Genomic DNA, 25,092 nt, shown 5'->3' with positions numbered 1-25,092 from the left:
TTCTCCTTGGTGAGAAGAGAGCTCTCTCTAGAGCTCAGCTTCCTGGTAGGATGCTCTGAGCCACTTTTCTCCATCATACTCTTCCATAATGATATTCTGCCTTGCCTCAGGCCCAGAGCAATGGAATCAGCCCTCTATAAATTGAGAGCTCTGCAACTGTGAGCCCCCAAAATAAACTTTTCCTCCTTAAAATTGTTCTTAAAGGTCTTTTGGTCATAGTAACTAAAAATATGACTAAAATGGAAATGAAGTTAGTTCTCAAGTTCTTAAGTTTCTGAAATAGAAAAATGACTAGATTCCATTATAGTTTTTTAAAATTCTGACATTCGTTGTTGTTTGACTTCATAATGGCTGCCAATCTTACTGGAGTGAGATGGTATCTTAGGGTGGTTTTGATTTGCATTTCTCTGACTGCTAGAGATGGTGAGCATTTTTTCATGTACTTGTTGATTGATTGTATGTCCTCCTCTGAGAAGTGTCTGTTCAGGTCCTTGGCCCATTTGTTGATTGGGTTGTTTGTTCTCTTATTGTCTAATTTTTTGAGTTCTTTGTATACTCTGGATATTAGGGCTCTATCTGAAGTGTGAGGAGTAAAGATTTGTTCCCAGGATGTAGGCTCCCTATTTACCTCTCTTATTGTTTCTTTTGCTGAGAAAAAACTTTTTAGTTTGAGTAAGTCCCATTTGTTGATTCTAGTTACTAACTTTTGTGCTATGGGTGTCCTATTGAGGAATTTGGAGCCCAACCACACAGTATGTAGATCATAGCCAACTTTTTCTTCTATCAGACGGCGTGTCTCTGATTTGATATCAAGCTCCTTGATCCATTTTGAATTAACTTTTGTGCATGGCGAGAGAAAGGGATTCAGTTTCATTTTGTTGCATATGGATTTCCGTTTTCCCAGCACCATTTGTTGAAGATGCTATCCTTCCTCCATTGCATGCTTTTAGCCCCTTTATCAAATATAAGATAGTGCTGGCGAGGATGTGGGGAAAAGGGTACACTTGTACATTGCTGGTGGGACTGCAAATTGGTGCAGCCAATTTGGAAAGCAGTATGGAGATTTCTTGGAAAGCTGGGAATGGAGCCACCATTTGACCCAGCTATTCCCCTTCTCGGTCTATTCCCTAAAGACCTAAAAAGAGCATGCTACAGGGACACTGCTACATCGATGTTCATAGCAGCACAGTTCACAATAGCAAGACTGTGGAACCAACCTAGATGCCCTTCAATAGACGAATGGATAAAAAAAATGTGGCATTTATACATAATGGAGTATTACTCTGCATTAAAAAATGACAAAATCATAGAATTTACAGGGAAATGGATGGCATTAGAGCAGATTATGCTAAGTGAAGCTAGCCAATCCCTAAAAAACAAATGCCAAATGTCTTCTTTGATATAAGGAGAGTAACTAAGAACAGAGTAGGGTGGAAGAGCATGAGAAGATTAACATTAAACAGGGATGAGAGGTGGGAGGGAAAGGGAGAGAGAAGGGAAATTGCATGGAAATGGAAGGAGACCCTCAGGGTTATACAAAAGTACATACAAGAGGAAGTGAGGGGAAAGGGAAAAATAATACAAGGGGGACAAATGAATGACAGTAGAGGGGGCAGAGAGAGAAGAGGGGAGGGGAGGGGAGGGGGGATAGTAGAGGATAGGAAAGGCAGCAGAACACAACAGACACTAGTATGGCAATATGTAAATCAATGGATGTGTAACTGATGTGATTCTGCAATCTGTATATGGGGTAAAAATGGGAGTTCATAACCCGCTTGAATCAAAGTGTGAAATATGATATATCAAGAACTATGTTTTGAACAACCAACAATAAAAAATTAAAAAAGAAATAAAAATAAAAAAAAATAAACCTTATATTCTGAATCCTTCCTTTATGTACAAATATATGAATTTACATATATATAAATATGTAAAAGAAGTAGGAAGAGGAACTGCTATTGAACTGACAGTTTCAACATGTCAAAGAAAGTGTCATAATCCTTGTTACATACTTGTCAAAATTCAAGTGATGTTATCTTGCCAAGCAGTTCTCAAATTGCACTCAAATACTTTTCTTTGCATAAAAAATACTGTGGTTAAACTCCAGCCATGGCTCTTGGTAAAGTGCTTGCCTAGCACAAGTGAGGCACTGGGTTTAATCCTCAGCACCCCATAAAAATAAATAAATAAAATAAAGTTATGAAAAAAAAAATAAAATAAAATAAAATTCTGACATTCCACAAATTTTAATTTTCTTAACACTGTATCCTTTCATGCTTCTGTTACCTATACATATTTCTAAAAATTGAGAAAAACTAAAATTTAAGAATCATTTAAATGGGAACAAAAAGTAGTAACTTATTTTCTCAATCATAACATTTGCTTTGCTGTTTGATGAGTTTTATGTAATTATAAATTAGAAACAATTGTATAATAAATTTGCCTGCGAAATAAAGGAACTATCTGGCTTCACGTCCTACTCTAAACACTTCAATAAGAGGCAAACAGTAGTTATTTAATATAAGGTGAATGGGTAAATTAAAAAATTTATATTGACCAGTAATAAAATGAAATTTGCCCAGCATTTTAAAGGAAACTATGCTTATTAAAAGTAATAGGAAAACCCACTAAGCTCTTCAGGCAAATATTTCAAATCACAATAACCTGTAATTTTCCTCCATTTTAAGCAACAATTGCAATATGTCTCCAAATAAATCTGTGCTATCTGTATAGAGTTGTTATTTCTTTTCTAAAGAAGTTAGTCCTACAATCCCAATATCATATTAGAGAATATAAAAGGCCTGAGTAGTTCAACAGCCTGACTAAAGCCATACTTCATTGGAAGTGAACCCCAATATTGCTTGGCTCTGAATTTATATCCTTGATGCCATGGTGTCTTGGCAACTGTAGAGGATTCTTCTATCAGAAAGCACTTACCCTAACTTCTAAATCATGTGCAGCCACTGCATAGATGAATAATAATCAACTGTGTTCTACTGAAGTATTAATAATAAAGCAAACACAAACAAATATACTTACGCATCCCTGAGCATTCTCTATCACCATCCCATACGTTAGAAACAGCATGTCCCGTCAGTAGGAGGTTAATTAAACTTTGGCTATTAATAAAAATTAAAAGGCAATTAAAATATGGATAAAGCTAGTCTTCAAGTCAAGTAATTCCTATGGTAAGGGATAAAGTAATTTTTTACATGAAATCATGTTAAGAAATAAAGTTAGGGGGAGTATATTTTCCATTTTATATAATTAGTCTTGTTAAATGCATTGCTACAATGGTAACTATTATTCTATATAATCATATGAATTCAACAAATTTTAAGATATCATATTTCAATGAATAAAAATGATAGATAATTAACTATCATCTTTAAAAATATGTAATTATTAATGTGTTTTGTCTTTGATCGAAGATATGTGAATTTAACCTCTGAGGCAGAATGGTCTAAAAAGAAGGACTCGTGGATTAGGTAAATTAACTATCAGCTGGGTGTGGTAGTACACACCTGTAATCCCAGCAATTTGGAAGGCTGAGGCAGGAAGATTGCAAGTTCAAGGCCAGTTTGGGCAGGCAATTTAGCAAGACCTTCAGCAACTTACACTCTGAATAGAAAAATAAAAAGGACTAGGGATATAGCTCAATGGTAAAGTATCTCTGAGTTCGTTCCCCATTACAAAAAGAAAAAAGAAAAAGAAAAAAGAAAGCAAGGAAGTAAGGAAGGGAGGGAGGGAGGGAGGGAAGGAGGGCAGATGATGTATCGCTGTTCTATTAATTTTGTTAAAAATGGGCTATTAAAAAACCTTGAGAGGAAGGTGGCCCCAGAGGAAATAGAGATTTTTTTTTCACCTCCCAAACAAGAAACCATTTTCAAATAGGTAAGGATGTTGTTTAAAATTCAAAAATAGTAAAATCTTTTTTAAAAAATTCATAAATGAAACAAAGCAGAATTTGTTAAAAATACCTCTTATTATCTTAAAAACTTGACACAATGCATTGTCAACTGGAAGCTAACATCTAATCCATAAAGCAATGCACGAAGGAAAGCAATGCAGAAAGCCCAAGACTGCTCAAACCCACAGATTCCATGCTGTCAACACTACTAACAAGAAATTCATCTACCTCACTCACATTTTACCGTAAGTTCCTAAAAACTAAAGTTCTCAAAGGAGGTCAGAGAGTTTGGTTAATTACCTGCCATGTCCATATACAGGATCTATCAAAGGTTCACTTGCATCTTCAATTTCGTTTTTTATATTTTCAATGCCCTAAAAAAACAAGAATTTGCAGAATTAATTTAAAAACAAAAATGGAAATTATGGTAGTTTAAAAAATGACCAGTTTATAACTTTTAATAAAATACATTTACATAATCTTTCTTTCAAAGAATTACCCAGCTTTGAAGTGGGGGTACATTTGAGATAACTATAAGCACTAGTTCCTCAAAAACCCATTTTCTTTCATGGGCTCTACATAAAGAACACTAATAGACTCGTAGGTAATAAATCCATTGTTCATTAGAGAGGATAGAGAGAATATTTAACTTTCAAGAAGAAGAAAAAATTTATTTAATACAAAAGTTAATATTTACTTTAGGCTAAATTAAATTAAAACCTAGTATACCCACTAAAACAACTCATTTTGTTTTAGGTCATTAAAAAACTTATCAGTACTAAATAAATCCACATATTATTGTCAACAGATATAAATTAAATATACAAAAGATGTAACTGGCACATAAGAAAATGGAAAGTTTATTTATGATCAGGCTTTTCCCCAAATATTAGCAATTCAAATGTATAGCAACAAAATAAAATATAAATTAGGAGGACACAAAGTTTATTTTCTTGAAAACCAGTTTCCTTACACTTAATCCCCCCAGAGGACACCCAAATTGAAAAAGTTCTAGATGGGAGTATAAGATCTAGGTATTTTAACCTCATCAACTCCAAAATGACACAGATAAACTGATACACATTGTGCTATTCACCTAATTTTAACCACTGGTTCTATCACATTATTGGTTGTAAAAATAACTAATCAAATATCAGAACACTTAATGATGTGTAAACATTTAATGATTGTAGGGAAACAAAAATTTGTATGATCTTGCACTTGCCATCCTTGTAAACAACACAAAGCAAGTTATGATAAAGTCAAAATGAATAACAGGAACAAGGGACACAGTCACTGGGGTGGAAGGAGGTATCATTTCAAAGAGTAGCTCAAAGAACAACTAGCATGATAACTTATTGGCTGTAAAAGGTGAGAGAGAGGAAGCACCCAAAGTTTGTTTATTTATATATACACACACACACACACACACACACACACACACACACATATACACACCAATCATCTTAGACATCACTATTAGTGCCATTCACAACAACTACCCAATTCCCAAGTACTTTGGTTATTTCATTTATATTCAGTAAGTCAAATATTTGGTTTATTTGTATTACTCATCTCTAAATATATTCTTTTTTTCACTCTATGGTCATTGTCCTGATTTAGGCTTCACCTGTTCCAATACCTACTATTATGGTTACTTTTATTCTAGACTTATATTCATACAACAAATCTTTTCATTAAACTCTTATTCCAATTTAAGGGTTCTTTTATCAATAAAAAGATTTTGTCACTTTCAATTATTTTTCTCTGCCAATTTTGAGCAGATGAAACCTGAAGTATTTTTTGAATGATATACAAGGACCTTCATATTTGGAGACTTCTTTTATGTAAGTATTCAGTCTCATCTTTCACATTAGCTATATGGCATATTATGCTGGAGTAATGCTGAGTATTTACAGTTTCCTAAACCTATGTTGTCGCAAACCTATCCTTTGAGACTTGCTGCTCCAACTGCTTGGAAATTATTACAGCTTTTCCTTACACAAAACTTATTTGTTCATAAAATTCCTATATCCATCAGTGATCTCTACTATAAGATGTGTGCCCATTATTCAACTTCATAAACTTGGGCATATCTTCTATTTTCTCACCACGCTTTGCACATGCAAATATACACCAAACTCACTGCCAAAATGAAAATAATTGTTTTTTAAAATTTTTGGTTTTAATTATTTATACATGACAGTAGAATGCATTTATGCACTTTGATATATCATACCTAGGTGGGATATAATTTCTCATTTTTCTAAGTGTACATGTTGCAGAATCATATTAGTCATGTAGTCATAAATATACATACAGTAATAATGTCTGTTTCATTATATTATCTTTCCTATCCTATATCCCCTCCCCTCACCTTCCCTCCCATCACTTTCATCTGCCTAATCTAAGATAATGCTATTCTTCCCTAGTGCCTGCCGCCTTATTGTGAATTGGCATCCGCACATTAGAGAAAATATTTGGCCTTTGGTTTTGTGGGATTGGCTTATTTTGCTTAGCATGATTTTCTCCAACTCCAACTATTTACTGGCAAATGCCATAATTTCACTTTTCTTTAAAGCTGAGTAATATTCTGTTGAGTATATATACCACATTTTCTTTATCCATGCAACTATTGAGGGACATCTAGGTTGCTTCTATAGTCTAGCTATTTTGAATTGAGCTGTTATAAACATTGACATTACTGTAGTACAGTGATTTTTAGTCCTTTGGATATAAACCAAGGAGTGGGATAGCTGTGTCAGATGGTGATTCCATTCCCAGTTTTCTGAGGAATCTCCATACTGCTTTCCATCATGGTTGCATCAATTTTCAGTCCCAGAAAATAATTATTTACATGTAATTTTTTCACAACATTGAATAGAGCCATTAAAAATATCTCATACTATAATAAGCACAAGTCCCAGCATAAAGTCAATGCTCAATAAACATTTTTCAAATGAAAAAAATTGATTTCAGGCATTATATATCTAGTAGGATATTCAACTGAGACTAACAAGTGACTGGCAATATAAAACTGGCATTTGGGGGAAAAAAGGCAGGACTAGAAGTATAGATATTGGAATGAAACACATAAAGCTGAGAGAGTGAGATATTCACAAAATAAAAAGCATACAGAATCTAGAGAATGAAATATAGGGAATACCAAAATTCAGAAGGAAAGCAGAAAACACCTAAGAAAGAAAGAAGCTATCGAAGAAAATAACAACGGCAACAATAACAAAAAGAATTGTGAGGCATAAGAAGAAAACTAGCACAATGATTGATAAGTTAAGAAAAAAAGTGGGAGTCCCAGAAGGGGATAAGGGGTCAATGCCAAAAACTGCTAAAATCAAAGAAAGCAAAATTCATAAGAACTGACACCATTTCATAAAGATTATCATTGCTAACTTCTGCAGTACAGAAAAGCAGAGGTGAAAGTTTCAAAGTGGTTAAGTAACAAGTGAATGGAGAGAAAATATGAGTTAATTTCTTATTATCAGCCTAAGTGATTTTTATTTTGAGATTTAGAAGCACCAGCAGCAGCAAAAAATTACTTATCACAGCAGGATAAACAGTACTAAACTAATAAAGGGCAGAAGAAGCATCTTCTTAAACAAACCTTTGTCAGTAACACAGAATACAGAAAAAGCAATACTCCAAATTTGTTTCCCCACATTGAATACTGGTCCAAGACAGCATCTTTTAATTCTGATAAACTTCTGAATGATCTTTTTCTGGGGGGGAAAAATAATTAAGTATTAGTAACATAATGAGATCTACTACATTCACAAATGGGAAAAATTTAAATTGTTTTATACATTAAAACATACATATAAACAGGAGATTTTTGTAAGTATTCGAACTTTCAAATACAAGTTTAGCTATTAAAAGCAAATTCTATTTCTGCCAACTCCCACTCTATACAGTATATACCATTAAAACAAACCATCTACTCGGTAGGGGACCCTCTTCATCTTTTAGGTGAAATGCCTGGCATCAATAAAATTCTTTAATATACATTTTTTTTTTTTAGAGAATAGAGTGGCTCTCTTTAAAGAAGTGTTTAATAATGATGAAAATTTTATCTCTTAAAGCCTGAAAATTATTTAACAATTATCTCAATGCTAAAACTATCGTTTGCATTTGCCGCTTCTTTTCTAATAAATTAATTCCCAATGCCACCTATAATTGTATCAACATAGCCATCCTTACCTTTTATTTTGTAACAAAATTTTAAACACTTTAATGAAATAGGCATTTTGAATATTAAAGAAAAATTTTGGTACACAGGCAATAATTCTAGTGTTTATCCACTAAAAAATTTTATATTAATTCAAGTCAGAAAAACATTAGGCTAACATATTTTTTTCATTGTAATGATGAAAAAGCTTGTAATATTTTTAAGTGTGCTTGGATAGCTAATTCAGGACTTAAAATAATTAAATATACACATAAATTATATTTTTCAGTTAAAAAAATCCTTAAGCAAGGGATTTTTAAATTTGTGTTTAAGTAGCACAGTGCTATATCAATCTAAGAATCCACAGTATGAACAGACTTAGAATGGCAATGTGTCCACAAAGTAAGTATTTTAAATGTTCCAATGTTACTTACTGAATTAATGCATGAAATCGCTCAAAGCCAAGCTCTTCGACAGCCAAGGCAGCTATACATAAAAGACACTTTTCAGCACTACACATGGCAAATAAATGACACAAGATACACACAGCAGGCTGTAAATACTTTCAAGCAATAAAAAAATGTCCCTATTTCTTTTATTCCCTTAAGGTTCTGTTTAGTGTCTACTATAACATGAATTTATATTTCAACGTCTTAGTTACAATGGTATAACTAAAATGGATATAATACTGAGAATGTAGAAGGGTAAATAACAGACATTTATTTTCAATTCAGTTACACTAGGACATTTTATAAAAAAGGAGAAACTAATGACAATCAGTGCTTCATACACCATTGTCATGTGCCCTTCACTTTCAAATTATCTTTCAGCTTATGGTTCCACGTAAAATCATCAGCTTCCTCCTTTATAAGATCTTTAAGTTTAATGCTTCATTATTAAAGAAAATTTTATAAAAACGCATAGCATTGAAGTTACACAGGTTCAACAACAGCTTTAAGTTTGTTTCTGTATTCATTCATGTAATTGTTGAGAAGTTTTCAGTAACATAGATTATACTATTAATATAGTACAAGTATAAATTTAAAATATCCAAGAAATCAAAGAAAGAATTTTAATCAAAGGTGATGCTTAAGTGCTTTCCAAGTGCCAGGTCTGGCCTCATTTAATCATTATAAGGACCCTCTGTTCTCCATTTTACAGAAGAAGAACATGAGGTACAGAGAAGACTTCTCTCAAGAACACACAGCTGAGATTTAAACTCAGTCTTGGCTCCTGGAAGTTAAAGTCTTTCAAGATAAAGTCTTTCAAAATAACTGAATACAATGACTACTTTTTCACAATTAATAATTTTAGAATTTTATAAAGTGAATCTTAATAGCTTCAAATATACATTCTTGTGAATTTGGGAAATTGATTCATTATAAGTTCAAAATTTTTAAAATTTCCTGACAATTTAAAAATATCACATTATGCTAGCTTTACATAGCACAGTTTTAATTTTCAAATGTTTCAAGTAATTTTTAAAAAATCTTTAGAAGGCCAAATGAATTAATTTAAATAATCTTTAGGTTTATATGGGAAACAAACTGAAATTGAACCCAAGTATTCACTACTGCAAACAAGTGTGCATTACCAACAAGCCAAAAATATACACACCACATAAGCCAATGAAATTAATGTTTGTATATGTATAGAATGTAATATTAATGAAGGGGAAAACACTTCACATTTGCAATTTTAGGATAAATTAAAAATTCTAGACTACTTTTTCCAAAGGGCTTGATTATCACAATAATTTTACTAGGTATACTATGCAAGTAGACATAAAGATAGTAATTTAGAGGAAAAAAAAGGCAAGCAAAATAAAAAGCTTAGCAGGCAGGGATGGTGAGAAATAAAACACAAGAAGAAAAGAACTGGGAATAAAGAACAGGTAAAATAGATTGTTATATGGAATAAAAATTTTAATTTAAATTCAGTTCATTATCTAAGGTAAGCTCTCAAATTTTCAGTTAACAAAACGGTTCAAATGTACACAAAATTTAAAATGGAGTTCAAATATGGCTTTATGTCAAGTCAACTTAATGAGGCACAAAGCAAACTGGAAAACTACTGTAGCCTGTCTTTTGAAGGGGAATTCAATATGATAATGCCCACTTAAATTAGTTACTAAAGTAGCAAACCCCGCGCATGATAAGGGCATATAATCAGGGCAGTTTAACCTATCACTACAGGATGCACAGCAGAGTCCATGGTGAGCACACAGCATATTTTTAAGATTCTAATGAAAAATATCACATTAAAAAGTGCTTAACAGTTTCTCATATAATTACAGACTGACTTTAAGTACATATTCCTTAAAATGCCTTTTAAATAGTTTAATTATTCTCCTCTCAAATTTTTAATATCCTAACTGGAACTATTAAACATGTTACATGCAACCTGGTGAAATGTAGAAAATATTCCAAAACAATATTAATGGATATATTTTACTATAATCCTTGTGAATATTTTCAACTTGTCTTCAAATGTCATTATCAGCGGTAAAAATATTGAGTTCTGTTGGAAAGGCCCAAAAAGGTACATCACTCAACTGTCTAAATTTTAAAAATTATTCCTTGCAAATGTACTATTAGAATTTCCCAGGCTTAAGTCATTTTAATTGCACAGGTGAGAGAAAGAAGACAATGACAACACATGGACATTTTAGTCCAGGAGGCAAAGGTGCCTCACAACTAATCCTATATGGAAGGTAAGATGTCTCTAGAAGCAATTGAAATTTACTTTCTAAAAATAAAGCCATCAAATTTTATTAAATAATTTCTATAGAGATTATAGTAAATGGAATGCATTACATGTAAAATAAGTCACTTATCCAATAGAAGCACTTATCAAAAATCACCTATTAGTTTATTCCTCAATTGCAAATCAGAAAAGCAACTCTTATGTGATCTAGTTTCCACACCACTAGAGGAATCCACCCATTACTCTGACAGTTTTTAGGTCAATCACATAAAAAATTTTAAAAGCTAAATGCCACAGAATACATAATTTGTAGGAAAAAGAATAGCTGTATGAAAAACTTCAGCAATAATTAAAATTACCTTAAAATAATCCACATACATAACAATGACCAAAAAGTTCGGGAGCGAAAAAACAGCACGTAATTAAGAAAAAAATGTCCCCATCTTTGCTCTAGAAAGCAACTAAAGAAAAGAAATATACTGATATCAAATGTCTCCTTTACTTTAAATGCTAAAGAAAAACATTAAGGCGTCTGAAATTAAGGTATACAAATTTTTGTTCTTTTAACTTTCTTAATAAGATTTCTGAAGCTCAAGGGAGATTGCTATCAAGCAGAAGTTATCTATAACTTTAAAAGATCATTATGAGATAATTTTTTTGCAAAAATATATCTACTAGTAGTTAAAATCAAAAGGTAAATAGAAAATATTAAGATTTATTAATTAAGCTTCGATTAGAAAGATGTTATGAAATTTAAAAAAGATTTTCTTCAAAAAATTCAAGTTTCATTAAAACAAAAGCATAAGAAGTTATTTCAGGAAATAAAAATGTATCTTACAAGAATGTTCCACTTGGCAACTAGACTCTGCAGGACTCCCAGAAATACTAGCAGTTTCCTCAGTTGTCCTTCCTCTTAACCATGAAACCAAGCAGTATGATCCAGAGTTGTCACAACAAGCACTTTCTAAAATATCACATAAGGTATGACAAAGAAGTTCCTTCTGCTCGTCCTCTAAAAATAATCAAAGTATAAGTTATAATAGCTTTTTCAGAAAAAAAATCCCATGATGAACAACAATAGTAAAAATGTTTTGATTTAATATTGAAAATCAAATATTTTAAGAATGTGGAAAACCCAAGAATAACAGATGGTAAATTATTCTATGGTGTGCTTCAGGATCAAAACATCATCACTTTACATACTATCATTGATAGAAAAAGTCCTGGAAAATTCAGAATTAAACATTATGAGAAAGAATATGCCACTTGGAATAATCTGATTTTGATCATGCTTCTAAAGCTGCAAATGTAGCATTTAACCTGAAGTTTCCTCTACTGCAGAACCAAGCACAACCATCAAGGCCTGTTGAGACCTCTATTTTTATCCTTTCTTCTGAATTCTAATGTCTTTTCATCCTATCCCACAGGAATAAGAAAAATGAGGTAACACATTGTCAGCAAATATAAGACCACAATTCATTACATTAGTAGAGGCCATTGTGGTTATGCTATATAATACATAAGTTATTGACACTCTATTGTAGTGATTTGAGCATTAGAACACACAGACCATTTTTCTCTGAACCTTAGCCAACCCTGCCTTTCTCAAGCTGTGTTACTTTTCAGAAGTAGTACAATTTTCTGAAACTTTCCAATAAAGGGGATAAGCTGTTTACATATTCAATGACTCAGGAGCTTTCTGTTTCTCCTAATGAATTAAACTGTCTTTAAACACAGGAACTATGTCATCTACTTTATAATTATTGAAGCCTTTCTGACCTTTATGACAATGCTTTACGAGTTTGTATCAAAGTGAATATATTTTGGTGCAAGAAGTACAAATTTTATTAATAAAGATTTATTAAGAAAAATAAATGAAAATATCTCTTAAATAGTTTTACTAAAATTTTGCATTTCAGAAATGAAAGTACACATGTATATAAGTATGACACCTTAACTCTTAAATTCAAAATCATTAGTACAGTCATGGTTTGGAATGGAAGCTGTTATGTCCTTACATACAAAACTGCGATCATAATATAGTCTACCTTCTTCCAGATGTTATTGTGAGGTTCACATGAAATTGTGTAAATGAAGGAAAGATCTTTATAAACTGTCAAGTGGAATGCAAATGTTTGTTATTATCAGGTAGTACTATAGATCTCTGACTTAATCATGTTGCAGATGCTATGAGAGCCCCATTTGCAATTCGACTGAGAATTATTTGCAGTATTTGCATTGTGTAAGACATTATACCAAAAGATGCAGGGAAGCAAATATAATTCTGAGCTGTCGATCAGAGCTAAATAAGACAAAATATAAAGGCCATAATGATCTTTCTTTATGGTATATTTTCATCACAAAGTTCTAGGAAATGTATGTTTCAGCAAGAGGCCAAAGGTTTTTCTCTGTCATACTACCCTGTCTTATATCTCTTAGTTATTAGGAAAATCAAATTTGGAAATAAACAGCTTAAAATTTTGAGTTGCTATTCATGAAACATTATAAAAATAAACCTCAGGAAAAAATATCCAACTGATAATTTACTTTTTAAGATAGATAATTTTAATTAAAATATTGATGATGAATGCTGCATAGATCTTTTTTAAAATAGAGGATGGAATAAAAGTTTTAGAAGATGGCTGTTATACCTGAGCAATCCCGCCAAGATGACTTCTCAGAAGAAAACAGGAGCTTCTTCAAAAGAAATGCCTTTATACAATTAAAGCATGAATTAGAATGCATTATAAACATACCTCTTATCAATTTATTTTTAAAATGGGAAAAATTAATTTGCCCTTCCTTCTGATCTTTTGAATAGTTCTATAAAAATTTCAAGTGATTCCCCTTCACATTCAACAGTAAGTGCATGGTTATTTACTAGGAATATACTACTATGAATTTGATTCTAGATATACATTCCTCTCCAATACATATTTTCTCCTATGTAGAATAGACTCAAATAATAGACACATAATTGGAAATTACAAAACTTTCTGTTCCATTTAGTAAGTGAGGGCCCTACAAAACAGGAACAAGTCTACATTTCCCTTAGATTTGTTGGGGTAAAAGAAATGTAAACACAAAAGTGGTCCTGTTATCTCTGATGTGTGATAAAAGAAATACTGTTATTAGAGTTATCAATTAATCATAAGGAGCTCTCCTAACTTTCTGGTTTAACTCAAAAAGCTATAAGATTTGAAAGCAAAAACAAACTGGTTTCTGATCTTTCCCTTCAATAAGTCAACTGAATTGGTTAGTTAACAGAAAGCATCTGCTTGCAGTAAAGATTTTCCCTCTCATAGTTCACCTGACTTGGTTAAAATGCATCTATTGAATCTGAATCTCTAAAGGGCAGATCCAAGAAAAATAAGTTACTATGACGATTCTCACTCACATGTGTTTGAAAGCATTAGAAAAATAGACTAAAGACTGCTTTTAGTTAGACAAACCTAGATTTGAATCCTGGTTCTATTACTTTACTAAAAATAACGGTTGCACAATCTTTAGAAGGTTGCTGTGAGGATTCTAGGAGAAAATTTATGTAATACTCTCAGCACAGTACCTGGCACCTAATAAGCTGCTGATTGAAAGACAATTAACAATAAAACTAATATTCAATAACATTCACATAGCAATAAAACCTACAGATACTACAATCAAGTTTTTCTGAATTTTCCCAAAATGACAACCACCATAAAATGGATTAATATAACTACATTACAAAATTTTGGAAGTGAGGTGAAGATTATTTCACCACTAATACAACCATTGTTGCCACTGTGATGCACAGTATTTCTATTATGGTCTTTTTCCCACACTTGTTTTTACAAGTGAGAATCATAATGGGCACATTGCTTTCTATTTTTCCATAGAAATTCATAAATATAATCTAAGTAGTACTTAAGTCTATCAAGCTGCCAAAATTTACTTTAAATCATTTTACATTAGGTTGTTGCAATTTTTTGATACTATAAATATGATCTTATTCTTGAATTCAGATTTTTCCATGATTATTACTTTAACAAAGATTCATAGAAGGTACAACTACTGAAAAAAATCTGATTATGATTCCAATTACAGTGTAAAATTCTTTCCCAAAATCAAAGTTCAAATTTGTGTTAAATTTGTATTAGCTGGCAGTGCATGAGTATGCTAGCATCATCCTACCTGCATATGCACTGGCAATTATAATTTCATATAATTTTTAAAAGTAGGTAATAGGTTCTAGTTACAATTTAATTTTCATTCTCTTGGATTCTCAGCAGGGTTTTTTGTTGTTTTGTTTTTTGTGGGGTTTTATTTATTTATTTATTTGTTTGTTTGTTTATTTATTTATTTATTTTAGTCCAGTATCATCCTACCTGCTACAACTACATATTTATGTCCATTTCAGCACTGAGGTCTTCTATGTTTTTCTAACCAATTTTTACAGGTTCTTTCCATTAGAAAGACAATACCCCCTTATTGCTAATGGTCACTGCAAATATAACTGAGCTTAAAGTAATCCTTCTGTTAAAGCACTGACAATATATTATTTTTTGGTCTTCCTATGATTAAACAGTTCAAAGTATATTTGGTATATAGTATCAGATCTAAACTAATTTTCCCCCTCAAACTGCCAACAAATCATATCGATGGCATTTATATGAAATTTCATTTTATTTCACCATTGATGTTTAGTTCTTTTTTAAAAATCATCGTATGTAATAAACTCAATAAACTGCTAAATGAGGTAAGATTTATGATGAAGTTGTAGATTTGGTGCTGTTATCATGCTATTATTATGGTGCTAGAAAAACTAGTATCATCATATTCTAAATTTTATAGTCTAACTTAATATCTAGACTAAATCATTTCTGTCACACTCTTTTTTTAATATTTAGTTGTCAATGGACCTTTATTTAATTTATTTGTATGTGGTACTTAGAATCAAAACCAGTGCCTCACACATGCTAGGCAAATGCTCTACCACCAAGCCACAATCGCAACCCCATCTGTCAATTCTATTCTTAATGATTTAGTTTTGGTGTTTACATTGAAACACTAATAAAAAAAAGTTATATTATTGATTGAAAAGATTTGTGTGCCTCTTAAACTAAATCATTACCTCAAAAGTAGAGTGTATTTTGACATATTACACATACATGGAGTAACAACTTCCCATTCTTGTGGTAGTACATCAGAATTTTTAACATTACATTTATCCTTGTTACATAAAATCACCCCACTTATAAAATTAACTACCATCTGGATATATACTGAATTTTAAACTCCTGTGCATTTCTCCACATTCATAAACTTTTGCTAAAAATTTAAGGGTAGTATTACTGATCAAGTGGGGCTATGTTCATAAAATCTAATTTATATATAGACTATAAAAGCATCTCCAAATTCAGGTCAGGTAAGATTCTTACTAGTGACCAAAATATGCTTCACTCACTCAATACAACAGCTATAATCACTAACTTATGGTTGAATTCCTTTTTAAATATTCAGTTAATTCTGAGGTAAGAGTCAGACATCACATCTTTCTTAATTTATAACTTTACTAATGCAACTCTACAGTCAACTTCACTCTTCAAAGAAATAATGAGCTATAAGGACACATTTTGGAATCCATCATGAGGGAATTTTTTCCTTTTGAGAAATACATTTTAAATTTAATAATGTAAAATTATATGAAATATAATGTTTGAGATAAAAACTTACTTTGCAGCTGACAGGAATATATTCTTTATACCCAGTGAGTAGTAAATATATCACATTAAATATATATTTTAAAAGCATGATTAAAAATGTAAGCAATAAATTAGAGCTTCTTTTTAACAATTCTAAAGTTGCAGTACTTTTCAGATATTGTAAGCATTACCAGTAAACTGAAAATTCTTTAACAATGTTAGAATTTATAACAAATCAGTCTTTCAAATTCAAAAACATTCATATTTAAAATCAATGACATTCATATAAGCCCTAGCTTTGGTGCAAAGACAATTTCTGAAACTGTTTGAAATCAGATGCTATGATTATTTAGAAAGGCCAAAGCTATAGCCTAAGTAGTATGTAATGCCAACACATGAATACTTTAAGTTTTAGGCTATGAAAATATTAACATATCTTCAACTTTTTCAGAAAATAATTTTTATACAAAGAACAAATGAAAACAGTATAATTACTGATTGTTCCTATGTAAGGCATAAAATGTTATTATTCAATAGGTTCTTTATATCATAAAAGTGTCATGATCAATGATTCCTACGTTTTTGAAAGTTGGGGAAGTCCTATTATTTTTCTTTGAAAACAGAGAAGAAGCTACTGCTGTACACCATGCTCACCCATGTCCTGAATTCATTTTTATTTTGGATATTTATAGAAATCTATATGAGCAAAATAATTAACTGACCATGTCTCGTAATTATATAGAGTACAGACATTAGAAAACAAAATGCCAAATATGAAACGTTTGAATATGTCCCTCTAAGGAGTTGGTAAAGTAGTCTATGTTACCTGAACGGGTGCAATAACAGCACAGGGGCCACCTTCAAACTGTTCTAATGCAGATCCCTCTGATTCACTAAACACAAACCCTAAAAATGAAAGCAAGTAGCAAAGATTAAAAATGTAATTCAAAAAGCAGCTAAACGAATTTTTCATGTACTTTGTTTCAAGAACATTCACTTATAAGAACAGCAAATACCTACATGTCATCAGGTACATTAGTTCTTCACTTTTGGGAGCATCAAAAAGCCCTTTGAAAAAAGCTATGTAATCAATGTTAGCCCTCCCAAGTACACACAAGTGAATTTATACACATGCGTGCACACACATAATTTTGCACCTAGGGACCACTCTAGGAAGATGAAGTGTGCAACTGAGTAAAAGGACACTAAATAAAGTTTTAAAAATTTATTTATTTCTTCTTTTTAGTCATACATGACATTAGAATCCATTGTGATATAATCCTACAAGTATCGAATATATCTTATTCTAGTTAGGATTCAGTTATTGTGGATGGTCATGATGGTGGGATTCACTATGATGTTTTCATATATGTAAATTGGAAAATTATATCTGATTCATTCCACTGTCTTTCCTTTTCCTATCTCCACTCCTTTCCTGCCATTTCCCATTGTCTAATCTACTGAACTTCTATTCTTTCCCTCACCCCTACCCCCTTACTGTGGGTTAGCTTTCACATATCAGAAAACATTTGACCTTTGGCTTTTTGGGACTGGCTTCTTTCACTAAGCATGATAGTCTCTAGCTCTACCCATTTACTGGCAAATGTCATAAAGTCACTAAATCTGACTTTAGTTTTTCGTTTATTTTTTTGAGGTTGGGGAAGAAACCTAAGCACATGTTCTACCAGTGACCTACACCTTTAGCCCCTGATTTTTAAATTATTTAATTTATTCTAAGGAAGACTAGACAATGTACTGAATTCCAACAGAATTTTTAGGACTCCTTCCAAACATATCTTTCTATTATTTCAATCTTTGAGTCACATTCTGTAAATTAATAATGGCACTATAGACGATAAATGTGATTATATTAGCTCTATCTTTAGGTAAACATTATCCTACCTGCACTGATTGGTAGTGACTACAGAAGTTCTTCAAAGGGCCTGAGCTAGAAGTCTGAAGAATCCAGTTATTTTCTAGATAACCTGAAGGAAAGCATTTCAATTCCCTAGGCCTCTGTTTTTATTCTTAAAATTCCACATGCTAGGAATCTATCAAAGTTCATTACTGATTACAACTTAGTCATTCACCCACCACATATTTAACGAACATCAGATATTATACCAATCCTCTAGGATATATTCAGAAATGTTACAATCATTAGTCTTGAGAAGACAACAATCCAGTTGAAGACAGACATGCAAATAGAAGATTACTAAAAGGAATAAGTTAATGTTGTAACAAGAGAATGAAGAAAGTGCCTTGGCTAAAGAATGATACAATATATTCTGACTGAATCAAGTCATAACAGATAACTTTGAGACTGATCTTGAATAAGACTCTGGTGGGGGGAAAAAGGATGGGCAAATGAAACTCAGGTAAAAACATTTATTAAAAGAAAAAGCATTGTAAGAGCTGGGAAATTTTACGAATCAGAGGGAAATTTAATGTAGCTAAAGGGTAGGATGGGGTAGGCTGGAGGAGATGGCAAATGGGAGGAGCTGAAGATAACAAGAGGTTCCAACTGCAAAGGACCAAACCAGCATTCAACCAGGCAAGACCTTCTAGTAGTCACATGATCACTCAATGTTTTTCATGTTTGCTGAAGAACCAGAACGGGATAAGGTTGTTTCAAGAGCCCTACAGAGATGCCAACCTAATAAAAGCAACATTCATGTGGAGAAGAAAAACTATTTTAGACAATATATGGGGCAAAATTAAGATTTGGTTGATGTGTGAGATAATTAAAATTAAGTTTTGATTAGTATGTGTAAGTGGAGCAAAGCCTTGGTATAGAAGAAATTAGAACTGTCTCTGTGGTTTCTAGATTAAGATGGTGATAACAATTGAAACAAGACATACTCATTCCTTTCTACCTTCTCTCTTCCTTCAGTCTCTCTTCTAAGCAGCATTTAAACGTGTATCTCACATTTTACAAACATCTTTAAGATTCCACCAAAAACTCCAGCCAACACTTCCTCATTTTTGTTCTCTCAAAGGCCCCCAACTAGATATAGTATCTCACTTGTCTTATCTCACACATTATTCAACTCACACCAATCTGGTTTTTAACCTATGACTATACCAAAGGCATTCTCACCCAAGTTCATCAATGTGACCAATACAGGCTATTTTCCAAATCTTACTTAACCTCCCAGAGAATCACCTCAAATGCTTACTAGAACTTCTGAAGTATCATTGTTCTTTGAATTTTGGTCCCTCTTACTCTGTGTTTTCCTTTTTCTATTTCTTCTCAGTCTCTCAGATCAGCTCTTTTTAACTGTGGAAGGCCCCCAGGTGCAAGCATTAGGATCTCTGCTCTTTTTATCCTATACATTCTACCTGGGCCATTTCATCTATTCCCTGCATTTCTTTACTTCGAGTAACCAGGAAGTCCCCAAACATAGCCTGGTTTAGAACTCCAGACACAGAGTCTAAATTCCTTAATATGGTGGTGTATACTGGCTTCTGCCCATCTCTCCTCCTTCACCCCAGACAGTTCTCCCTCTTTAGACTCCAGGTACACTGGTCTTCTTTCAGGTCTTCAAATATTCCATTTTTCACCCTCTGTAAATGATGTTACTTAGCTTGAAACACCTGCTAACATTTTCTCTAAAAAATTCTGATTTCTTTTAGGCTTCATCGTTTCAAGGATCCAGAATAATCTCGAGCATGTACATTTAACTGCCACAATTTCTCACCTAAAATACTGTTAAAAATTTTCAAACAGATCTTCCACTTCCTCCCTATCTCCTTAAATCACATATATTCCATCTATTCACCAGAGTTGACAGAATACTTTAGAAATGAAAATTAGATTTTGTCACAATCTGCTTAAAACATTTCAATGACTTCTCAATCCAATTAGAATAAAATGGAAACTCCTTTTAATAGTTTAAAGACTCAGGCTGATCTACCAATCCAACCAGCCCTCAGTTCACTCTTTCATTCACTGCAGTGACCTTAGATCCTTAGAACATCCCAAGGTGTTTTTCAGGGGCTTCTACGGTTGCTGTTCTCTCTGCATGAAATGCTCTTTCCCCTACTCTCTTCTCTAAATCATTCTTATTCTTCAGGACCTAAGTTAACTCCTCAGAGAAATATTTCCTAATCCAATCCGTCTCTCCTATAATCCTCCAGCACAATGATTATTTACTGTAATCTGTAATTATATTGTTTATTTATTCATTGTCCACCTTACCTTACAGGTATTTTGACCATTTTATTGAACACTGTTTTTCCACAGTATGGTGTATTGCCATTATTCAACTAATGCTTGCTGAAGTTTTCAAAAGGAAGATAATGGAGTGGGGGTTGTTTCTATGAAGACCACATTCAGTTTCAAAAAAATTGAGACCTTTTAGCAACATTCAGAAGTAGTCTGGAGCTCAGGACAGAAGTTAGAATTAGAAAGAGCAATTACAATCTTTTGAAACACGTCAGTTAATGTAAATGAGCACACACACAAAGGTAATGAAGTTGGAAACATTAAAGAAGTGATCAGGGGCTGAGTCAGCAATGTAGACTGACAGATTAGAAAAATAAGGGTAAGAGAAAAACATGACAGGTTCTGGGAAGGAAAAAATCAGAAGCAAAGAGTAGTCAACTGTTATAAATGCTGCCAAATAAAGACAACCAACTGGATTAAACCTTTCACTAGGGGGTTGGGGGGGGGGGACTTGCAGTGCTGGAGAGAATAGCCAAACTTTAAAGGATTGAAGTGTGATTCAAATTAGAAGGAAAAATAGTGAAAATGAGCTATTTGTTGAAAAAAATTGGCAGAAGATAAAAAGGATGATCCATTGAAGGGTGGCTGGATAAAGAATTAATATTTACGTAGACTGAGGGTATGTGTTATAAGAAAGGCAGGGAGGCACGAGTATGATTTATATGGGCAAAAGCAAGTTTAAAGACTCCAATTCTTAAAAGAGAGCTGAAAAAATATAATTTGGTAGTGGTGGGCTAAAGACAGATTCTCAAATATGGTTCACAGATCCTCTGGAAGTGATGCTTTCAGGGGGCTCCCTAGAAGTTAAAATAGTTCCTGTAATATAATATTAAGACATTATTTGTCCTTTTAACTTTGTTGACATTCACAGTAATGGTACAAAAGCGAAGTGGGTTAAACTGCTTGTTCATTAGCATATATCAAGGTAGTGCTGTCAAAATGTACTAGTAATTTTGTAGTAGTAAATACAACCATACACATAGTCAAACTAACTTAAGAATGCCCTGAAATAGTAAAAACAGCTAACTTTTTAAAATCAGGCCTTTAATGCAATCTCTTTTTAGTATTATGTGTGACAAAATGGAAACTATCCATAAAGCAATTCTCCTCTCTACAAAGTCTGATGGTTTACAGTTACCTCAAGGAAAAGCACATGTGTAATTTTTAGAATTGCAAACTAACCTTGCTACTTTCTTAAATGAGTGCTGGTTTCAGGGTTTCAGTTGCTATTGATTTTGTTTGTTTGTTTGTTTTGTTTTTGTGTTTTTAGTATGAAGAACCAGCAATAAAATACAATTACTCAGACTTAGGTTTCTGATATTTTCTCATAAATGAATTAAGTTAGCATGGCAAATTAAGGAAAATAATTGGCAGTATTATTGTAATAAAATTTCAAGTTTTCAAACAATACCTGGGAAACTATCTACAAGTGTGAATCTGACAGTTTCTCAAAGCTTAAAGAATTCTCTGATGAGTGGTGGTATTGTGAAGTAAATACATTCAAAAGGTTGTCATAAGCAATAGGCCAATAATTTCCAAATGAATCCATTGGTACAAATTAGTGCACAGGCAAGAGATCCAGTCAAAGTACAAGACAATCAATGGATTTCAATTTAACTGAGTAGGAAAAGTTCATTGTTGTGGTTTCAGATTCCAGATTGCAGCCAACTTCAAAGACTACTGCCTGTTCAGTTTTGGTGTGGTATCAAATAATATCAATGGTTATTATAACTTATTCAATTATAACTTGTTCAATTACATATCTGTGTGAAGTTGAGTTTTCTGCATAACTTCAATCAAAACAATATATTGGAACAGACTGAACTGGGACAGCAAATATGAGAATGGAGTCATCCAGCAAGCTGGACATTGGAGAGATTTTTTTAAATGCAAAAATAATCAGGGGCTTATTAATTTTGCATTATTTATATTGAAGCCCTCAATAATTTTTGAGTAAGCTCAAAAAACTTGAAAATTGCTAGCTTACAAGATGAATTTCAGAAGGCTTCTAATTTAAACATGGGCAAAGAAGTGAATAGATGTTAATTATTGAAAAGTGAGAGAAATGAGAAGGGTAGAGAATTGAGGGAAATGCTAATTCTGAAAAAGCTAACAAGGATAAAGAACTAAGAAGTAGCAAGGACTAAACTTGAACTTAATTACATTTGTATTAATGCTGGACAATTTTCTCCAGCAATACACAGTTGACTGAGAGTTAGATAAGAGGATAAATGCAGAAGAGGAAATTGGTAAGGAGATGGGAAAATTTAGCAAGGCCAAGTGTAACTAAGGGTGCTAGTTACTGCATTAAGACAATCAAATTCAAGATGCAACTTAGAAACAAGAGGTGAAATCAAGAGGTCTTTGTTATTTGCCCAATGAGAATAAGGAAAGGACCCCTGGTGTTGTACATCTTAAGTGCAGACAAAACAAATAGGCTCTGCTCAACTTTCTGTGTATGTAATAAATGTGAATTACTAATGGACTCTAACCTTCCTTAAAATTCTTAATAATATAATGCAATTTTCCGGATCCATGGGTGGAATTGATAGTTCAAATTACATAGCAATGAATCACTTTTGTACTTTGGCTATTAAAATACCAAGGAGAGAATTTCTAGGTAGATATGCTTTATATAAATTCTGCTTAATTCCAGTATGCATATTTGAGTGTATTAATTGATAATGACAAATGCTATTAAAGCCTAAATTGAAATGAAGTTAGCTAAATAGAAATTAAGTATTTTATCCTTCAACGAGACTATATCAAGTAGGCTTTTAAAAGATTTTGAGTTTGAACTTCCTAGGACACTGAGCTACTTTTTTTGTCAAGGGTTTTCATACTGACATTACATCCTAGTTTTAAAAGGAATTAACATATCACAAACTGTCTTTTTTTTTCTGATGAGATCTGAAATGACCCATTTAACCACTGATTATAATATACAATTTTATATCACATCACAATATTATAAACCACAGAAAAGTCTGTTCTTTATAATTTAAACCTAAGCCATGAACCTCTGAAGTTTTTCAGTCTCATTTTCATGACTTATTATACATTATACATTACTCAAAACAGTTGACAACTGCATGGCCTCTATAATTTTTGTATTCTATGTAAACATGACCATAGAAAGACTTGTTGGACTACTACAAGCTTAGATGATCTTGTTTAAGTCATATATCTGAACTGGACCTTACTTTTCTTATCAAAAAATATGAGGGCAACTATACTTGTCTTCTGTTATCTTTCAAGTTTGTAAGGGTTAAATAAATTTTCAAAAACTGTAAAGCATAATATAGAAATATGATGCTATGAGACACTTCAAAGTCTTTTAATAAAAAAGAATACGTTAGGGGCTGGGGCTGTAGCTCAGTGGCAGAGCGCTTGCCTAGCATGTGTGAAGCACTGGATTGGATCCTTAGCATCACATAAAAAATAAAAAAACAAACAAACAAATAAAGGCATGCTGTCTATCTACAACCACACAAAAAAATACATTATGTGTTAAAACTATCAAGGAATTAATTTTGTCATATGTGCTTATAAATTAATTTTAAAAATCTGTTAGATAAATTATGACTTAGGTGTACTGGAGAAAGGAAAAACTATACTTAAATAAAAGGCTTCCAACAATAAAATATTTGAAATGATGTGATCCATAGCATTATACTCACTTTGAGGGGAAAAAAATGAATGATACTGATATATCATTTTATTACTTTAGAATACTATTGAATCCCTTTGTAATAATTCCCAATCAAATTTGAACCCAAAGGAATTAACTCTTAGTACATTTCATACTTACATTTTCAACTTACCCCTCACTTTTGTTACTTTTTTTTTCATTTTATATAATATTGTCCCCAATATTAAAAACCTAGAACTCTAATTTCAATCAAACACAGCCCCACCTCCCCAACACCTGCACTCTCACCCTCCAAAAAATCCCCAAACATGGAACTGCTATAAATAGCAAAACTGTTTTTCCCTTTCTGGCTAATCTTCACATGAAACAAGGAAACAAAAAAGCTTGGAAGGAGGGAGAAATAGTTTGAGCATTTATAATATAGATTGGCAATTGGAAAATTACAGTCTTCATATGCTTTATAAATGCAGTATGGCTGCTTTTGCTACAAAAATATTGAGGAAAAGGCCATTAACCCTTTATAGAAAGTCTGCCAAATTTGACAATTAATTTCAAGTCAGATGTTTTTATTTATAACATTAATTCTGCTGTTATTAAATGTAGTTTGTTTTGGTTCTGCTGGAATTTTTCAATATGACCGCTTTCTACCATCTACATTACTATTTTCCTAATCTAAACCACCTTTCCCCCTGAATTACTGTGGTTGTCCCTTTTCTTACTTTATTGCCTAAC

General features: G+C 32.4%; 1 protein-coding gene across 4 annotated transcripts in view; it reads right to left on the bottom strand.

Annotated features, from left to right (window-relative positions):
- Mindy3 (MINDY lysine 48 deubiquitinase 3) overlaps positions 1 to 25,092 on the bottom strand; it is a 78,456-nt gene that overhangs the window by 49,976 nt on the left and 3,388 nt on the right. For 2 of the 4 annotated variants that reach the window (XR_006846868.2, XM_046423024.2), the window contains exons 2-8: positions 17,307 to 17,386; positions 13,451 to 13,511; positions 11,638 to 11,811; positions 8,528 to 8,579; positions 7,533 to 7,647; positions 4,211 to 4,284; positions 3,040 to 3,119 (exon numbers count right to left, since the gene is read on the bottom strand). Coding sequence is in view for 3 of the 4 variants with exons in the window: in XM_046423024.2 (XP_046278980.1) it covers positions 3,040 to 3,119; positions 4,211 to 4,284; positions 7,533 to 7,647; positions 8,528 to 8,579; positions 11,638 to 11,811; positions 13,451 to 13,511; positions 17,307 to 17,386 (636 nt within the window). In the remaining variant the exon portion in view is untranslated. Of the gene's footprint in view, positions 1 to 3,039; positions 3,120 to 4,210; positions 4,285 to 7,532; positions 7,648 to 8,527; positions 8,580 to 11,637; positions 11,812 to 13,450; positions 13,512 to 17,306; positions 17,387 to 25,092 lie in introns of those variants that run through there. The other 2 variants (XM_046423025.2, XM_046423026.2) reach the window with 2 other exon arrangements.

The sequence above is a fragment of the Marmota monax genome, unplaced genomic scaffold (assembly GCF_021218885.2).
Source record: "Marmota monax isolate L192 unplaced genomic scaffold, Marmota_monax_Labrador192_F-V1.1 WCK01_AAM20220418_F8-fsc00098, whole genome shotgun sequence".
Classification (NCBI taxonomy): domain Eukaryota; kingdom Metazoa; phylum Chordata; class Mammalia; order Rodentia; family Sciuridae; genus Marmota; species Marmota monax.
Note: the sequence above shows the minus strand (reverse complement) of the source record. Positions and strands in the feature narration are given on the sequence as shown.